Here is an 18,884-nt window from a genome sequence, read left to right as displayed (position 1 = left end):
GTTACATTAAGTACCTTCGCGTATAAAAGTAAATACAAAACTAATTTTATTATTAAAGCACCTCTTTTATTAATTGATTTAATGCACTATATATACTTGTAAATATTACTCTTAAATAGCCATTAACGATTGTCTGTTATTTTCAGTATTATATTAATTTAGAAGGAATTTACTATCAAAACAAAGATATTACTATATTGTTGAAATTAAGGTCGTGTGCGAGTTAGGCTAAGTTGCGTTCTAAATGAGGGAAATTCTAAGTTGTGACGATAATGTAGTGATGTGTCGATACGTGTTGATAAATGGCTAAATGTGTGCAGTGCAAAACATCCTAAAAAATCTCCCTTTTGGTTTAGCATCAACTTAGCCTAACTCGCACACGACCTAAGTGTTAAAATACTTAATATTTTAAGAGAAATTAGTTAATACTTAATATTTTAAAAGAAATTTAATCTTTAATTGTAACGTTTTTCAACACTTTTTTCGAACTCGCACGTCAGATTGGCAAATACAATAAATGACAGCTGTCAGCTGTGTTGAATCGGTTTTTGATTTTTCGCAGGTAGTTTTAATATAATAAACGTTTGAATGCATTTATTCTAATCACATTATTATGTTAACATTATTAAATACATTGAAGGGAATAAAGAAATCTTAATAATTTTATTTTGAATAAAATAGCACCTATATACAGAGTCAGACATTTGTAGGAATGGGTTCAGCACAGTCAAGTGAAACACGTTCCGTGCAGTTGGACAATCCAAATCCAAGCAGTGTTATTGACATCTCAGACGAAGTTGTGCAAAGGCTTAAGAGTGGCCTTAAACAACAAGGTAAATTAATATCTAATGTTATACTCTAAAATAATTGTTTTATAATAAAAAATATATTTGAGAAAATTATAAAATTGTTTAAATGATTATGCAACCATGCAGTGAATCCACTATAACAAATTAATATATATTTTGTTAAAAACGAAGTATTATTTAAAATTATTTAAAATATTTACTACAATTTTTACTATTACTCATGCGCTTACATAATTTATTCACTTTAAATAATTTTAGCACGAGAAAATGCAATTGCTGCTGAAAAAGCAAAATCGAAAGAAGCAACACCGCCACCAGCCAAGGAGGTACCGCGTGTAGTGCCTGTAAAAGCTGCACCACCACCACCACCCCCAAAATCGGTGGCACCATCACAACCAACAGTTGTTTACCAAAGCTCACAACCGACATATGTGTTAGGCGGCGGTACGACAGAGTCAGCGGTCGATGTAAGACGACAAAAACAACATGAACTGGAAGAAAATGATGCCATGTGGCGTAAACGTATGTCACAATTGGAGGATACTTTAAAAAAGACAGATTCTATTATGGAGAAGGAATATGCAACGGCTGTTGAGGATGTACGTAAACGTTTTGCTACGCCATCACCTGCATTGAAACTGCCACCATGCCAAGACCTCAAAGCCCAGGTAATTGCCTGCTATCGTGCTTATCCTGGTGAGACACTTAAATGTGCTGAGGAAGTAGCTTTGTTCCAAAACTGCATTAGTGCACAACGCGTACTTAAGTTAGACGCGGATGAAGCGAAAACCGAAACAGCTACAGCTAAAGCTGCCTGAAATTGAAATTAGTCAACGATTGTGTACAATTTCTACTTTTTTTGTTTTTTTTTTTGATGCAACAAAAAATGCTTGGAAGATCGTTGCCAGTCATAAAGTGTAACTTATAGTTTAAAAATGTAATGAAGTGTTAGAGTCAAATCCAACTAATGCAATATTTAAATGATAATTGTAAAATGATGCTATAAAATTAAACTCAAGATTCTTTAATTGCTTTGAGTTTTTTGTGGGTATAAATTTATATTAAATAAACAGGAAAGATCTTACCTTATATATGTATTGTTTCTTTCAGACTCCCTATTTTATATGTTCACATGTTCGTTGTTGCTGAGTATAATGCAGTTTGGGTGATTGGTATGATAAGGTTTGGCAGAATTGATAATTGCATTAAATATAGTATATTTTAAATAATTCTATTGAATGCATTGTATAGTAAATAACCAATGTATCAATCAGACAAGACTTCTTGTGGTATATAATGGTAGCCGTTCACGTAGCACTGATGCAGAAACAACGTAAGAAGTACCTAGGTGGGCAACTCATTTCGGATGAAGCAATTAAACTGTAATGTAGATAGTTCGACTTGTAGAAATACTCTTAAGTTCATTAAGTTCACGCACAATAGATTTCCAAGACGCAGTGCCAAATCCTCAAATAATAATACAATAATTGTAATACTTTATATAAAACACGGATTTGATGCCATTTAGGATGTGATATAATGATTGAACTTTTATATACAATGTTGATACAATTTTAATCACTCGTAGATTCACTATCCAAAAGGTAGCTTAACCAAACAAGCTTTCTCAGCTGCATATGATTTTCCGAATTATTGAGAAGAATTAATTTTATTGACCATAGACTTATTTAAGCAATATTGATATATACTCTGCCATATTGAAGTGTCCAGGTTCCAACAACTAGACCCAGGGTAGTTATAATTGGCACCAACCCACGCCATAGCCCTCCGTTATCCCACTAAATTCTTCTCCCTCTAACTGACCTACAATCATCCGAACACATTATATGTTTTGTGATTTCTACTGTTCTTGTTTCCTGCTCTATAGATGTACATGGGCCACAACAGCAACATTTTCATTTAAGTGCTGGACTGAAAATAAAATCAGTTGTAGTTCATGCATATACATACATATATATCCTTCATAATGTGAGAACGATCGATTGAGCATCAGAAAATTAATTTCATATCTAAGAAACTCCATTCGTTTAAATGTTGCTCATTAAAAATAAACTTGAATCAAGTTTATACTTCCTATACTTCTTACTTAAGAGTATAGCCTTAAATTATTAATTTTTAAATTAAAGTAAAATTTAAATAACAACCTTGTGAGCTATTTTTTTATTTCTTATCATAACACAAAAACTTAAACTAATTAAAAACGAAATAAACTAAAGATAGACAGTAACAGCAAAATTGAAAATTGAAATCCTTGTAATCTGCTACTAGCACTCCTATATGCTTGCTTATGTATACAAGTGTGATCAAAGTCCTTCGCTGGGCCAAAACATCCCGCATAACTCATAATATAAGCCAAGTAATTTTGTTCGAAAACTCCGCGTACTAAACTTGAACCAGGACCATTGGCAAAAACAACGACATCTTCACCACCATGCGATTCATCCTTAACTGGTATTGTTGCCATGTGCCTATAAGTGGGTGACATACGTTCTGCTTGCGTTAACGTTTCTAAACGTATCCAAATGTTACTTTCATTCACATTGCGTGTTTCGTTTGCCAAATGATCCCAATAACCTGGACCATTGGCATATGAAATTGTCTCATATACCAAAGGATCTTTAGCTTTATTTGCAAAACCCAAAACGTCGGCACCACGTTTTGGATATCCATTTAAGGTAACAGAATGTGAATGATCAGCAGTGACGATTATAAGCGTTTCCTCTTCATTGGTTAATTTTAATGCTGCCTCAACTGCTGCGTCGAATTCGACTACTTCGTACATAGCGGCACGCGCATAATTCTGATGATGAGCCTGATCGATACGTCCACCTTCAACAATTAGCAAGTAACCCTGAAATAAATGTATGTTATTTATTAATAGAGTCTAGAACTATATAGTTTCGGCTTGTTATTACATTGGATTTATGTCCTCGTTCCAAAACATTAAGAGCAGCTTCGGTCATTTCTTTTAGCGTAGGTTCTTCTTCTTCTTTTGCAATTTTATAGGTGATGTGATTATTTCTAAACAATCCTAATAGATGTTCAGTTTTTTTTAAATCAAGTTTTTCCAATTGTTCCCTAGTCTGCACAAAGAATCTCGTTCTATTTGTGCCTTCCATTTGCAACCATTCACGTGCTAAATTACGATTATCGCCGCGCTGACACACATCTTCTGAAGGACCTTCAAACTTAACTCTGCCAGTTTCGGTTTTATTAGAAGCACCCATAGGTGACAGACCACCTCCCAATATAACATTCAACTTATTACCGGGCGCATTCTCAGTTAATTGCCGTGCTATGTCTACATATTTGCCAAGTGAAGGTGGCGGCACTTTTGTATCACACTCCCAGTCGCGATGATAACTGCGCGCATAGGCTGATGCTGGAGTGGCGTGTGTTATACGTGTATTGGTGACTAGACCAGTGCGTTTACCAGCTGCTTGCGCCCAATCCAGAATTGAGGTGAGTTTGCCAGTTGCGTTATTTAAGGGATCGCGTGTAGCGTCCATACCAATGGCACCGTAATCTGTTTTAACACCACAAAACATTGCTGTCGCTGTACCGGCTGAATCGGGTACTTGTTTATCGACATTGTAAGTCTGAAAAGTAAAAAATGTGTTTTTGTTATTTAATTTTTATTTATTTTAATGAATAAACCTTGGCTAATCCAGTATAGGGGAAATCATCAAACGATAACATTGTCTCCTCACCATAACCTTGTTTTAAGTGTTGACCTTTGAAAATGCGACCCGCTGTTATGGTTGTCAAACCCATGCCATCGCCCACGAAAATTATAACATTTTTAGCTTTCCGTGTATAAGCAGTCTCCTTCGCCTTCTTGGCAATGCCAATCACTTTTCTAAGTTGCGTCAATCCAACTTTGCGCCAATAGTTGGCATCTAAAATAAAAAATCAAAATAAGAATATTTGAATTAATCTTCGAAGTGAAAGTTTTTATAATGACGAAAGAGAAATGTACATAGGTGGTATATTTATATGGAGCCTCGGTCTCGAAGAGGATGAGTATATTTACCTAAAATGTTTTGTTGGTAGTGAGTGTCAGAAATGTTTTATCTATACCTTTCTCGACACTGATTACCTTCAAGACCTATCTAACTTGCAGTTGTCGATGTATTCATAATATGATAATAATAGTATGAGTTGGGGGTGGGAGGTTTCAATATACAACATCCAGTATCCAGATAAAATTTCATGTACGGGGGAAGATATAACAGATTTCATAAAAAAATTTTTCGAGCAGTATGAATTGTAACAACAAAATTTTTATTTATTTTTAATTAATTGAATTTTTGGCTGACCATACAGCTGTTTCGATTATTACCAAATACCCATTATTAATTATTGCTAATACTCGAATCACCTGTATGGTCAGACCTAAATTCAATTAATTAAAAATAAATAAAAATTTTGTTGTTACAATTCACTGCTGTTTGAAACCTTTCTATTAAATGCAATAAAATCAAATTTAATAAGAAAATTTTAATATCTGTAAGAGGGTCGTTTTATTCTTGTAAATCTTGTAAAATAACGTTCGTAATCGAGACACTTAAGTATGTTGAATGACATTATTATAGTTTTTGCATAATTAAATAAAAATATCTTGGTTTTTAACCATTTAATGTTTTATTTTATGATATCCACATTAATTAAATTTCAACAATCAGTAAAATCACTGGCTTAACAAAATACTAGATCCATAAACTGCTTTGTTTTATGTTATTTAAATTTTTTATGCACGAATATATTATCAATGGTTGTAAAATGAAAGTTATGAGATACATTGGGTTAAGGAAAACTTCAGTATATAAATCTAAATTAGCAATGCTACGTAAAAGAACGAATTAATTAAATAATTTCCATACTTTAATGTGGAATTATTTATTCAAACACCTGCAAATATTTTACACTAAATGAAATGTAGCTATTTATGTCTGTAATAAGGAAATCATTTTCATTACAATAGTTATAGTCTGGGCGTTTAAAATAATTATTTCGATTTGTAATGGCGGCACATACTTAATAAATAAAGTACAGAAGCGACAAGAGACAGATTATAATTATAGTTAGGCAATTGATTTATTACTACGACTTACAATAGTACAACACTTCAAATAGGAATCGCAGAATAGGCAAGAGATATATCATCAATAAATATTGAATAACTAAAATAGTGAAATTTACGGGTGGGGTGTGAACAAAAACTAACTACTATACTAAATCACATCTTCTTCGGTTTATCGGTTTATCGAGACAAGTTTGTTTTTGTGTATTGGTTGCATTGTTAGTAACCTCAATGATCTTAACCTTAATATGTTACCCTGACGTATTCCCGATAAAGTTCCAGGGAAGAAACGTTCTGGCACACGAGAGGGATTGTGTTTAGTCTGTGCAAACCGGGCATATTGCTATTTTTAAAGCTCCACTCCTCACAAAAAAAGAATCCTTAATGGGTTAACAAATACACATTATTCATTCATTAACTTCAAAGAGGCATTTGATAGTTTAAGTCGTGCATTTATAGTGAAAGGAATGTTCTAAAATTTCTAAAAGCCTGAGAGGGTTTCAGTAAGATAATAAATTTTATAAACTAACTATATATTGACTTCAAGTGTTATATTCTTTATAATAGTATGCTGTCAATGGCACACGAACTACACACCGACGTTAGATCAATTAGTATGTTATCATCTAACATAATCACTAGTTCATGAAAAGGAATATATTGTTCGTTCTTTCTACATATAGAGGACATTAAATATACGTGTGATGTGCATGCTAAATTATACGGCTCAATGACATTTAATAAAAATTATATATATTCTATTCAGTTGTCCCAAAGCTTTGGTTTCGGGATCAATTGAAGTAAGATAAAAATGTTAATGTAGTTTAAGTTCTGGAATTGTATACTACAAATCTATTTTGCATCGGTTGCTGATAAGTAGTAAGCGCACAAAAATATATATACTTTGGAAATACCATTGTTCGTTACAATGAAATGGCAGAAGATTAGGGAATACATATAAACGAGGAAAGCGGTATATTTAGACAACTGTATTAAGTATTGTGCTCTCTCTATAGATATTTTTTTAAGACGAAGTTATTCCTTTTTTAATTCAAACGGAAAAGCGAAACGAATACAGATTTCACTCATTCATGAATGAAGGTCTCAAGAAAATATCGAAGATATAGTGACCGAGTAAAATAAAATCGCGAATCAAACGAAATAAAAACAAGATATAGATATTGCAGCTGTGATGGTCACATGACAATATAAAATGAAAGATTTAGAAACACTTAGAGGACTCGACAGCTTGGTGGATGTGCCTTAGAAGACTTTAATAAATAGATGAAAAAAATATATATAAAATCTTGAGCCTATCTGAACAGTAGGCCTGCTGTAAAGTCACCAAAAATTGTTCGATAAAGGCTTTCCAACAGTGTTTTTCAAACTGGAAACCACAGTTTAACATTGAAAATTATATAAATTCTATTTGAAATTATTAGAAATAATTATTAATACTCATCTTAACCCTGTTAAGGTACATTGTAGGGTACTCAGTATGTTCGCAATGACCGCTTTAAAGTAAGTTATTTGTTTTAAAACTTAAGTTATTTTGCTAAATAACAAAAAATAATTAATTCTAATAGGAATACTAAATAAAGTAGAATTCTACAACCGCTTGCAGTTAAAAAATATCACGTTTCTAATTAAATTAGTTATGTTTTATATAATAAATATATTTACTTTAACCTTAGACACGTTCCAGGTAAAAAAAACGAAAAAGTCGATAGTCGATCAGTTGCTACTAAGCAATTTGAAAATATTAATTGCAAATATAAAGGTTGAATTTTTTTTCGGAAGTTACATGTTTTGTACACTAAACATTACATAAATTGAATACAAATTAAATTTTTAAATTCAGTTTTTTTTTAATATCCATTAAATCTTTTAAAGCCGCTTACGCACGAAAGTACTTAAAATTGCTGGCGGCAAAGTCGTACTTAAAGTCTTCGATCGCATTTAAAGCGAAAAATAATTTTTAAGTCAACTTTGGGGATTTACCGTAGAATTACTTAGAATCAATTAATAAAGAATTTTTGATTCATTTTGATTTTATTTTATTTGAAATAAAAGTAAAGCAAAAAATATATTTAAAAAAAGTTAAAAATAAATACTGCTTTCAAGTTCTATTTTAGAGATACTTTCGTACAGATATTTCTAAGAACCTGTTCTTGTCAGTTGTCACATTTATAATTCTATTTAAATATATAGAGTTTAATTCACGCTTAAACAGTTTAGTTAATATTGCATAACTAATCGCATAATTAAATTAAATTTAAATATTTACTAAACACGATAAGGCAAGTTCCATACAATTCCGATTTATTGCTGTGAAGCGTGTGTTCACGATAATCGTTCTCGTGACAACCGCTGTAATAGGTCGGGTGAATTACCTCTCCGAAGATAAATTTATAACTTTGTGCTAACAAATCACTTTAATGTGAACTCCCAATTGTTTTTATCGACTCGATCAATGCAATTAAAAACAATAATCATTAATCTTTTTTTCAAAACAAAATGCAATATTTATAAATACTTTAGTGTACTGATAGATAAGTAAATATATTCATTTAATATCAAGTAAATGATACATTATATCAATTAAACCATTAAAAATAACTACTTTATACTATTTGCGGTGAATAAATAATTAAAACAAGATTTATTATCAGTTAAGCGGGGTAAAAACATTTCCAGGTATCTATATACTGACCTACTATTTACATATCGGTAAACATAACTATACGTATTTCTGTATAATTGTGTAAATTATACAAAAATAATTATTTGTATATAATTAACACTAAGACTAGTATTGACTAGTCTTAAGAATAGTTAGACTAAGGCTTGGAACATGGACCCTTTGTTAAGAGGGTCGGTTAGAAATTAAACGTTAATAGACTCTATTAATTTTCTCACAACTGTATTCAGAATGACTTGTTGAAAATGTAATTGTAGGGTTGATGTTGGATACACAGTTGTAGGATTTATAGTACGTGTTTAGGTACGATTGTAGTGGTGGTGATGGATACAGTTGTAGGATTAATAGTTCGTATTTATATATTCCAATAAACATTTTATGAAAAGGCTGTACAACCAAAAAAATATCAAATTTTTCACTGCTAAGTTTTTTTATTATAAAAGAAAGAAACAAGTTGTAAACTGCTAGAAAAGATATAATGGTCATTTGATTTGCTTTATCCGAATGTTTTTAGTAGAACATGCTACAAAGATATAACATTGTTTAAACCCAGAAAAAAAATAAAGTTAACACCACTTTATATCGATAATCTAATATAATAAAGTGGCGCTCCCGTTTTAGATTGAAAATGTAGATTCTGTTGGAAAAATAATACCCCAATTAAAAAATTCTGAGTATTATCTATTATATTAATTGAATCTAATATTTGAAACGTGTATTCAGATATATTATTATATAGGGTTATCCAGAAGAACAACCTTAAACAACCTAGAAGTCGCAAACATTTTGTTCTGAAAAGGGGATGCTTTTTAAGAAGGCGTGACTACCCCCTTCAAGTCAAAGGAATCAAACTTCACAAGTCTATAAATACAGTTATTTCCTTTATTTTGAAAGATGATAGCTCCAACACGCCCCCAAAGGTTTTGTGTCTTCTTGTAGCTAATGATGGACACCGGCACTTGAGCTGGAATACAGTTTCCTCTGTGCATAAACTTTAAAATTCTCACAACTTTTTTTTGGCCCTTCAAAAATTTAAGTATAAATTACTACTTTAAATAGGTAACTTGAATTAAGTTTGTCCAAAACCGTGGGCGCCAGGAGAGTGTTTCTTTATTTCGGTTGATTACATGGCCTTGAGTTACATAGACGTTTATATCTTCTACTGCTTTGAGGGCTACAGTTTAGCATTTTTTTAAAGTAATTTCTTCTGCACGCCCTCTTCTGATCAAGGCATTTATATTTTTGAGTTAATATTTCTTTAGTGATTGATAAGCTGCCTAGTTTTGAATCATATTTCGAAATTGTGTATCGTGTTTAGTCAGAACACTCTATTCTACTCTGTTAATAGTATATTCTACTATAGATTGTAGTACTATTACGTAAAGCATCGTTAAATTATATAAATATGATTTTAGATACTTACATCGCAAGCATATAGATACTTATAGCATCGCTAGTTATAGTAAAATGTAATGATGCCGTTAGCTGGCACTTTGACTTTTGTTTTTTATACATATATATTTACATATATATATTTGCGTTAATTTCACCATTCATAGCTTGTGTAAATAAAATAGGTTCAATTCTATATTTTTTGAAAATAATTGGAAGTAATGCCACTCTATAATAAAGGCATTATTGAAATCTAGTTCATTATGTGAAATTAAAATTTTTTTGCTTTCAATAAAAAAATTAACTAATTTAAGTGCTAAAAATTATCAACTAGAAAACCTAAAAAAAAATTTATTTTCATTAGTATATAAAATCCATATGTATTTTATTCACAAAATTGACTTAAATTTATTTGAACAAAGCCACGAAAAACAAAAAAACAGCTTAAATAAATAATTAAACAATTTACAATACTTGTTTATAAACAAATAAATCGACTGGTTAAAACAAACTAAAAGGTTATTAAATATTAGCTCCGATTCAAATTTTAACAAATTTCCAGTTAAATTTATTATTTATCATTGAATTTATGTATACATATAATTAATTATATTATACATATATATACATATATATATTTAAATATTATTTCAGATTGAATTTTTATGTCAATCAGTTAAAATTATAAATCTATAAATATAAAAATATACAATTTTTATATATCCCATCGAAGAATTTAGTACCGTGCTTTATATTAGTAAAAAAAATATTTTACCCTAGAAATAAGAACAATTCTTAGCCTAACATATTAAAGAAATTAAATCACACTTTGACATTTAAGTCATTACTTGAGTTATTCTACAGATTTCAATTGAATTTATTTCAATTACAACGTAAGCCTCTTGAATACACTAATGCAAATAGCAGTGCTCCACTTAGTTTAAACAAGGAAATTCAAAAAAACTTAACGTTAACTAAGACTATCAAAAAACTTTAAAACAAAAAGATTCCAGCTAACAGCACCAAAAAAGCTTAGATACTCGAATATAAGAGTATATCTGTGTAACGATTTTCGTTGTCAAAAATTTGATCAATTATTATTTGTGCATTAATATACTCACTTTCTTCTAAAGTAAATAGTACTTCCAAAAATAAAAAGTTTATTCATTTATAAAAATATAGAAATCAAGAAATGTACAACTTAAAAAAAAATAACTATTTCTTTCTCTCATGAAGATCTGGGTAATAAATTCCAAAGCTAATCATTTCTATTCATCTAAGTTTCATTAAATTTTATCAGTACACCAGTAGAGGATTTACCTTACTGAAGCTTATCCTAACTATAAATTTTGGTTGGACTTATTGCTATCCCATCTTCAGGGCAAAAGATCAGCCAGACAAGAAATTCTTGGAGAACCAGTGCTCACACCACTTTATGCAGTTAAATGACCTATTAATACCAAATACTTTCTAGTAGCAGTTTGTAGATGCAAAAGTCTGGTAACTAGTAATTCTAGTAAGACACTATGATCGGGTTACAATATCAAGCAAACACTATCACTAATAAACGGAGATTGAAGAGATCTCATTTTCATCATTTTCATCATTTAATTCTCATACAATATATACCTCAACTCCCGATTTAAAAGAGTAACATTTAAATATTTAGAATTTTTAGATATTAAATATTAACAATATTTTTAGATATTATTTTATGACAATGTTTTCACTATAATATAGTATATTCAGTTATTAGTTCTTCACAGACATTATGGAACACTTTATACACACCTTCTTTTGTTGGAGGTTTTGTTTCTTTATTCTCATTGATTGGTTTCTCAGATGATGGAGTCAGAGTCTTTGTTGTTGTCGTTGTCGTGGATAACTCAATTGGTACCATTGAGGGCACATCCAGAGGCACAAATTCGAGACCAATTTCACTTTTATTAAAAATTTTAAAATCCTGTATTGACGGCGAGATGGTCGTTGCCAGGATTTTTTCAGTTAAAAAAAGCACTAGAAATATGTAAAGAAAATTCTTGCGCAACATTTTTTGAATTGCTTGGAGCATTCTTATAAGTTATTCACTTGAGAACGAGCTTCTAATTAAGATAAAGTATATATCACAGTTTATTGTGTAACACTTGCAATATTTCACATTCACTGCATTTGCCCGTTAAATGCTTAACAATGGGACATGTAAAAATAAACTCGATTTAGTCTGAAAGTAGTGCTCTAAAATTATAATACTTAAGCGAGCGATAGGCGATAGGCGAAAGACTTGAGAACTTGACGCCTTGCGAAAACCGAGATCACAACGTGTGATGTATCTGACAGATACAAAACGACTACAACCTGTGCTATAACGTGCTTTACGGTTTTATTAATCGAGTGGGGCGACTTCGTACGATACTGACACGAATCTAAGCTTAACCAGCGAAAATACATCAACCTTCGTCGTAAAGCAATTTGCAATAAAAATTGTAAAGATTTGAAAATATAATAAAAATAACAACAACACAAGAAGCTACAACAATAACGAAGGCAACAAAGATGACAGCAATAAATAATATATTAAGTGAAATATGAAAAAAAACAATTAAAATTTTACTTTTGTTTATTTGTTCAACAGGACGGAGAAATGCAAACTATTTTAAATAAAAGTTATTTGGGGGTGGCACAGTGGAACAAATTCATTTAACACGCCATAAAAAAATTATATTTATGGTATATTTAAGATAAAATTACAATCGTTGGGAATGAATGTATATATATTTTTAATAAAAATATATAATTAAATTCTATTGCATAAAAAATGCTTTAGTTTAATAATTATAATTTCATATATGAATTTATCAATGTAAATGTGTATATAATAAAAAATATATAATCATAATTTTATATATGTAATAAACATATTAAAAATTGCTAGTATCTAAAAACATTTAGAAGTAAATATTAAGAATAATGTTAATTTTTTTGTGGAAAGTGACGTGTCTTATGACGAAAAGAAACTATTAAAAAGTAAGAAAGGTTTGAATAGTAATGAAAAGACAACAACAAATTTTTCTAGTTAATTTATTGATATGTGGCTGAACACAGAACGCTGTTTTGAATATTGCCAAGTACTCATCATCAGTAATCTTAGGAAATATTTGAGTTTTTTTAATTAGTTTATAATAATAATTAAGAATAATGTTTGCGTTAATCTTAGATGTAGACTTATATGGAAAATGTGTATGGTTTACTTCTTCTTCTTGTCCACTTAAAACGTTAGCTAACATTATATATATTTTAATTTAGTACACAGCTTCTAAGAAAGCGATTCTCTTTTATAAAACCACTTGGTCTACCAGCGCCACATCATTTTTCAATTTTTTTATCAGTGATAAACTTAAATAGACCGTATTTTTTGGGTGTCTGAAGATATTACCGTGGATTTCAAGTTTTCATCGTTCTATTCGCTCTTAATCTTAATGTGAAAGCAGCATTTTAGTGGAACATTTCTCGCATACCTTGTAACATTTGAAGGTCAGCAGTCTCTTGCAATATTATTGTGATTCTCCCACTTCCACTTCTATTTCCGCTTTTAAAGTCCACTAAAATAATTTTACGGATTTTTATGCTATTATCAAGGTGGCTGAGGCGTTCGGTGTATTGGTATATATATGCTCATGTCTAAATTTAATGTATGATCATGGATGATTTTTTTTTCAATGGGCGAATCTATTTAAAATTTATTATGTTATTATTTTAATAAGTCGGTATATTTCTGTGCCAAAACCCTTAAACCCTTAAACCCTTAAACTCTAAAAAAGAGTTTAATAATAAAACCCTTTTTAATTCATTGTTTTAAAAGTTTCAATGGTTTAATTTTAATATCCTAGTTTGATTTACCAACTATATACAGGTATATTATTAAGTTTTAACACATGTCCTATGTAGAGTCATTTTTCAAGAAAATATAACGGACCGAAATATATTTAGGATTTCTAATTAAAATTATAAAATATTTATTATTATTTTTAATTTTTTTATTTGTTGTATTTAAGAAATATATTTAAGAATATATATTTCGTTTTGTATAATAACGTATCGAAAAGTTTTTAGCTATAGCATTCCTTCATAGTTTGTGATCTTTTTATAATCTCTTTGGTAAATGCTTTCGAATCTAAGGAACATTTAAGTTCCCTCGGGTTATCACAATATATTACTTGAGTTACTTGGGTACATCGCTTTTTCGATAAACTAATAATAGCAGTAATTAATTTATATTAACTTATAGCAATACTATATGTATTGCTATTGTGATAGAGAAAGCTTTTCAGAGGTAAAAATTTTTTAGAAAAGCACTTCTTTAAGGTTAAGCAAAGAGTACATGTTCATTGAAGGTTACTATTAGTAGTCACAGCACGTGCAATCCGAAAAAATATTTATACTAAATTCTTGAATGAACTTTCAGCATAAAAGTTCAACACGTTTGCTAACTCTACGACTTCTAGGCACAAAAGATATTATAATTTGAATCAGTGCCGTATACAGACGGCTATTAAGGGGTTTTTTTTTCGATAATTGAGTCAAAGTTTATATGGAAATATTTAATTGATATAAAAAAATTAATTTTATCTAGGGTAGTGTCTTTAATCAGAATCTGCTGGAGGAGTTCAAGAATATTCTAGATCAAGTTAGAAGAGTAAATTTTTTCAATTAGGAAATATTTATTTATCAATCTTTTTCAATCGAAATATCAGATTTTTTGGCATTCTTGAAGAGAGCGTTTCGAAAGCCGGGCAAAGTTATTACGAATGGAACGACTGAGATTACTGCGAAAAATAAATCATCACGAAAGTTAAACAATTATATTTTCATTACAAAACTAAATTAATAAAACATTCCAATATATGGTTGGATGGTTTGATATTCCAAAAAATCCCCCTTGTATACGCCACTGGTTTGATTGTAAACATTATTTTTTGAGTCGCTCTTTTAGTCTTAAATTTTTAAAAAACTGGAACATTATAAAATTTTTAAATTTATAGTTAATCGTTTATTTTAATTATAAGCATATAGCACTGTATTTTTAATTTTTATGACTTAATCTAGATGAAGAAAGCGAATTCATTAGCTTTGCTAATGACTTGTGTCTGCCCATCACTTATTGACTTTTCGATGGGTTATGATTTGCGAATGAGTTTAGTGAACTATTTGAGTTATTTTCAAGCAAACTGTTAAGCTAAGATTCGATTCCATAGTAATAGTTAGTTAGCTAACTTTAATCAAGCTGTGGAAGAGTATATTAACTTATTAACTTATAAGAGTTGTTTGTTTATTAATTTACTGTATTCAAGCTGAGGTATATAATTTTGCTTTTAAAACGATTTAAAAGTATATCAAAAAAATATATAAAAATATATATATATATATATATATATATTATATATAAATATAAATATATATATTTTATATATATATTATATATATATTACGTATATATAAAAATATATACGTAAAAATTTTTTACTTCTCTCCGTGATTTTGCTTTGTAAACGATTTAAAAGCATATAATATATTAAAGTATATAAGAAATTTAAGACTTTTATTTAGAATGTTATATTTGTTATTGTGATTTTTATAAATTCTTTAGATATTTTTAAAATAATTTAAATTTTCTATGACAAATAATATATAAATTTCTACACAGAACGTGTAGTTTTTATCTTTTTGCGGAGCTGCTAGTAATTGCTTTGCAAATGATAATTAAAATGCACTGTAAAAAATGATCTACTATAAATAAAAATTTTAATGAAAGTAATTTTCATCATAAAAGTTGTTGATAATTTATGACAATTATGAAAACGTGAATTTTGTAAAGAATTCTGAGAAAATTATATATACAATGCAAACGTATCTGTATCTTTCCGAAATTTATGTCATCTGCGTGAAAACATTATTGCATGTTGATTTCATTATTGGGGTCTGCTGACTGTAAACGTGTTTATCATGTGATTATCAGGTGTGAAGACACATGTTATAAGAATACTGTTTGGTGAGATTTAAATATATGTACATATAAAATTTACTGATAATAAATTTTAATTATATTAGTATTTCAATAATTATGTATACAAATGAGGTAATCACTTAAAAGGTGTATAAAGAGATTATCATTATATGTAAGGAAGTATTTTTTTTTATAAAGTAGATATTATATAAGATATAGATAAAACTCATACAAGATATGAGACGAAAAACGATATTATATAATATTTATTATTTCAATCTTTACACTTTTTTAATTGCCACATTTAACTGCATATATATCTTTTAAATATATTGAAAGTATATTCGTAAGTTCTAAATACCTTGAAAATAATACCCGAAAACTTGATTTTTAACTAACAAATCAAATTAAGAATCGCTAATAAGGGATATGAGCAAATTCTTGAAAAGTGTCTGTAACAGTTAGAGATCTTAACTGCCTTCCCTTATATCACGTTTTATATTTGCTCCAATTCTTCTATATGATCAGTCCAAAATAATCAATTATTATGTCAAATAAATAAAAAGAAGTTAATTAAAACATTAGAACATTTTGTTCTAATACAAACACAGCAAGTAAATTTGTTAATAAAACAAATATAAATATATATAAATATAAATAAATATAAATATAAATATATATAAATATATATATAAATATATATAAAACAATTAATTTAATAAAACTTTCATAGTAAAATAACAAAACTCCAGAAAAATTAACGAACATAAAAACTCAAGTACGGCTTTGGGTCAGTTGGTTAAGATGCGCTGATTCTGAGCTTCAAATTTGGCAGGACCCGAGTTCGATTTCTGGTACTTGTAGTCTCAAAAATAATTATTTACGAATAATTAAATACAAAAATTATTTCCAAGACCACTGATGATGGGTATTTGGTAATATTCGAAACAGCTGTGGGATCAGCCAAAAATTCAATTAATTAAAATAATATAATATGAATTTTTGTTGTTGTAGTTCACTACTGTTCGAATAAATCTCTTAAAACACTTAACTAAAAACAAAAAAAATTCATATTTTAGATATTTCTCAAAAGTATTTTATTTTGTTAGGTAATTAGAAAATATTATTATTAGAGTAGTAAATATTTTGTTGTGAAAAACAGTTGGCATTATTTTATATAAGAAAAGTGAATGTTCTTAATTAAAAAATTACTCTTATATCAACTATTGCGTTTTTAAATATTTTCAATTAATTAGTTTTAAATTAAATTTTATATTACACGTGAGTAAGTATAGAAGCTAAAAATGAATATAAAAAGTTTATAATAAAAATTTTACTCAGTTCCTAACATATATTAACATTTAAAATAGTTTAAAAAAGTACCTACATTTTTACGTGATTATTTATTAAATATTTTAAGATAAAGTCAGTAAGATTGAATCCGCATAAATTATAATTTATAGAAAATTTCCATTATTAAGAAAAATTTATTTAATTAACTATTCCGATTTGCAATATAAGATAATGTTAGAGGGCACCCATTGTTATATAAATTTATTAACATATAATTAATTAAAATAATTTAAAACTTATATAAATAAATTTTAGATAGTCAAATTATTTTAAAAATATTATTAATAACTAGTTATTAAATTTAAGTGTTTAAAAATTGAAAACTGGTGTAAAATATTTTTTATTAAAAACAGTTAAAACTTTATACCCATGTATTAACAATCGTAGAGTAAAAACTATTTAGAGAAGCAGTTAACCTTGGTTTTGACGAAGTTCAAAAACCGTTAATACAATTTTACAAATTTTTTACAAAATAATATTGTCATATGGGAGATCGTATATTCTTCTAACAGTTACATCTAGTTATTAAGTTTCATATATTGTTGTTCTTTATATAAACAACAATTAACGAACTTGTTATTAATATTATATTTTGCTCTATATCTACTTATCAACTACCAAATTTGTTAAGAATGTTAAATATTTTTTTCTTAACAATTTATATTATAAAAAGGTTTTCAATCAGTAGTTAAAAACCATTGTAAACTATCTTGTGAGACCACTAAAACCACTTCTTGGGAATGAAATGTGTAAAGAAATATATTGTCGCAGACCGTGAAGATTTACAATGAGTAGTTATTGGATCCTTCATAATGAATATCGTCGTTGTGGTTATAATCTCGATAAATTATAAAAATTTTTGACTCCTTTCAAGAAATCGAAGAATATTTCCAAGAGGCAAGAAACTGATATTTGCGCTACTTACTATCATTATCATCGTTGTGGATATCATCCCTTTCAAGAAAGCGGAGAATGTATCCAAGAAGTAAGAAACGTTAATTTGAGGTACTTATTATTATCATCATCGTTGTGGATATCATCCCGATAAATTACAGAAATTGTTGGCTCCTTTCAAGAAAGCGGAGAACATATCCAAGAGGTAAGAAACGAATATTTGAGCTACTTACTACGTCGGATTTGAGTACTATAAGTCTGAGTCTTGAGAGTATAGAACAAAAGCATAGGTAATGTTGTATGGTGGCTCTGTTCTGTTAAGCGAGGTCACAATTTGAGTAATGACCTCCTGGGTGGGTTGAACGCTTTCAGTTCTGCTATTGTTGGTTGCTAACAGAATAGATCGACCCCATTCAATATATTTCCCTCTGTTGTAAAATCATACCTTATTATTATTTATTATATTCTATAAATTAAATAATTATTATAGAAATTTTTATGTAACAAACGTGTGTTAAGCGAATTTTTTAAAAATTTGTCATTTATATTAATTTAGCAAATCAATGTGACGCAAATTACTTTCAATAATGGAAAATTTGTTTCTCAGGGTGTGAAATAAATCAGTTCAAA

General features: G+C 28.9%; 2 protein-coding genes across 4 annotated transcripts; one reads left to right on the top strand and one right to left on the bottom strand.

Annotated features, from left to right (window-relative positions):
- The first annotated feature begins 495 nt into the window (after positions 1 to 495).
- Positions 496 to 1,882, top strand: LOC119679741 (MICOS complex subunit Mic25). 3 transcript variants are annotated; one of them, XM_038092246.1, is made up of 3 exons: positions 496 to 562; positions 682 to 833; positions 1,068 to 1,882. In XM_038092246.1, exons 2-3 carry the CDS (start codon positions 713 to 715, stop codon positions 1,625 to 1,627), a joined length of 681 nt encoding a protein of 226 aa, XP_037948174.1. In that variant the 5' UTR covers positions 496 to 562; positions 682 to 712; the 3' UTR covers positions 1,628 to 1,882. The 3 variants fall into 3 exon arrangements, with proteins under 3 accessions (XP_037948174.1, XP_037948175.1, XP_037948173.1); XM_038092247.1 differs by having other exon boundaries at positions 527 to 562; positions 711 to 833; XM_038092245.1 differs by lacking the exon at positions 496 to 562 and having other exon boundaries at positions 569 to 833.
- A 1,123-nt stretch (positions 1,883 to 3,005) lies between these two features.
- LOC119681445 (alkaline phosphatase 4-like) lies at positions 3,006 to 12,456 on the bottom strand. The gene is made up of 4 exons (XM_038094635.1): positions 11,798 to 12,456; positions 4,488 to 4,729; positions 3,746 to 4,429; positions 3,006 to 3,681 (listed from the first exon to the last, which is right to left on the bottom strand). Exons 1-4 carry the CDS (start codon positions 12,075 to 12,077, stop codon positions 3,025 to 3,027), a joined length of 1,863 nt encoding a protein of 620 aa, XP_037950563.1. The 5' UTR covers positions 12,078 to 12,456; the 3' UTR covers positions 3,006 to 3,024.
- Positions 12,457 to 18,884: the final 6,428 nt, after the last annotated feature.

The sequence above is a fragment of the Teleopsis dalmanni genome, chromosome 2 (assembly GCF_002237135.1).
Source record: "Teleopsis dalmanni isolate 2A chromosome 2, ASM223713v2, whole genome shotgun sequence".
NCBI classification, from domain to species: Eukaryota; Metazoa; Arthropoda; class Insecta; order Diptera; family Diopsidae; genus Teleopsis; species Teleopsis dalmanni.
Note: the sequence above shows the minus strand (reverse complement) of the source record. Positions and strands in the feature narration are given on the sequence as shown.

What these genes read in the sequence shown, in the direction of transcription:
- LOC119679741 (XM_038092246.1), top strand. Translation starts at nt 713, where the DNA reads ATGGGTTCAGCACAGTCAAGTGAAACACGTTCCGTGCAGTTGGACAAT. An exon ending in GAGTGGCCTTAAACAACAAG is followed by an intron (nt 834 to 1,067) that starts GTAAATTAATAT and finishes AAATAATTTTAG; the next exon opens with CACGAGAAAATGCAATTGCT.
- LOC119681445 (XM_038094635.1), bottom strand. Translation starts at nt 12,077, where the DNA reads ATGCTCCAAGCAATTCAAAAAATGTTGCGCAAGAATTTTCTTTACATA. An exon ending in AAAACCTCCAACAAAAGAAG is followed by an intron (nt 4,730 to 11,797) that starts GTGTGTATAAAG and finishes TTTTTATTTTAG; the next exon opens with ATGCCAACTATTGGCGCAAA. An exon ending in AACGAGGACATAAATCCAAT is followed by an intron (nt 3,682 to 3,745) that starts GTAATAACAAGC and finishes CATTTATTTCAG; the next exon opens with GGTTACTTGCTAATTGTTGA.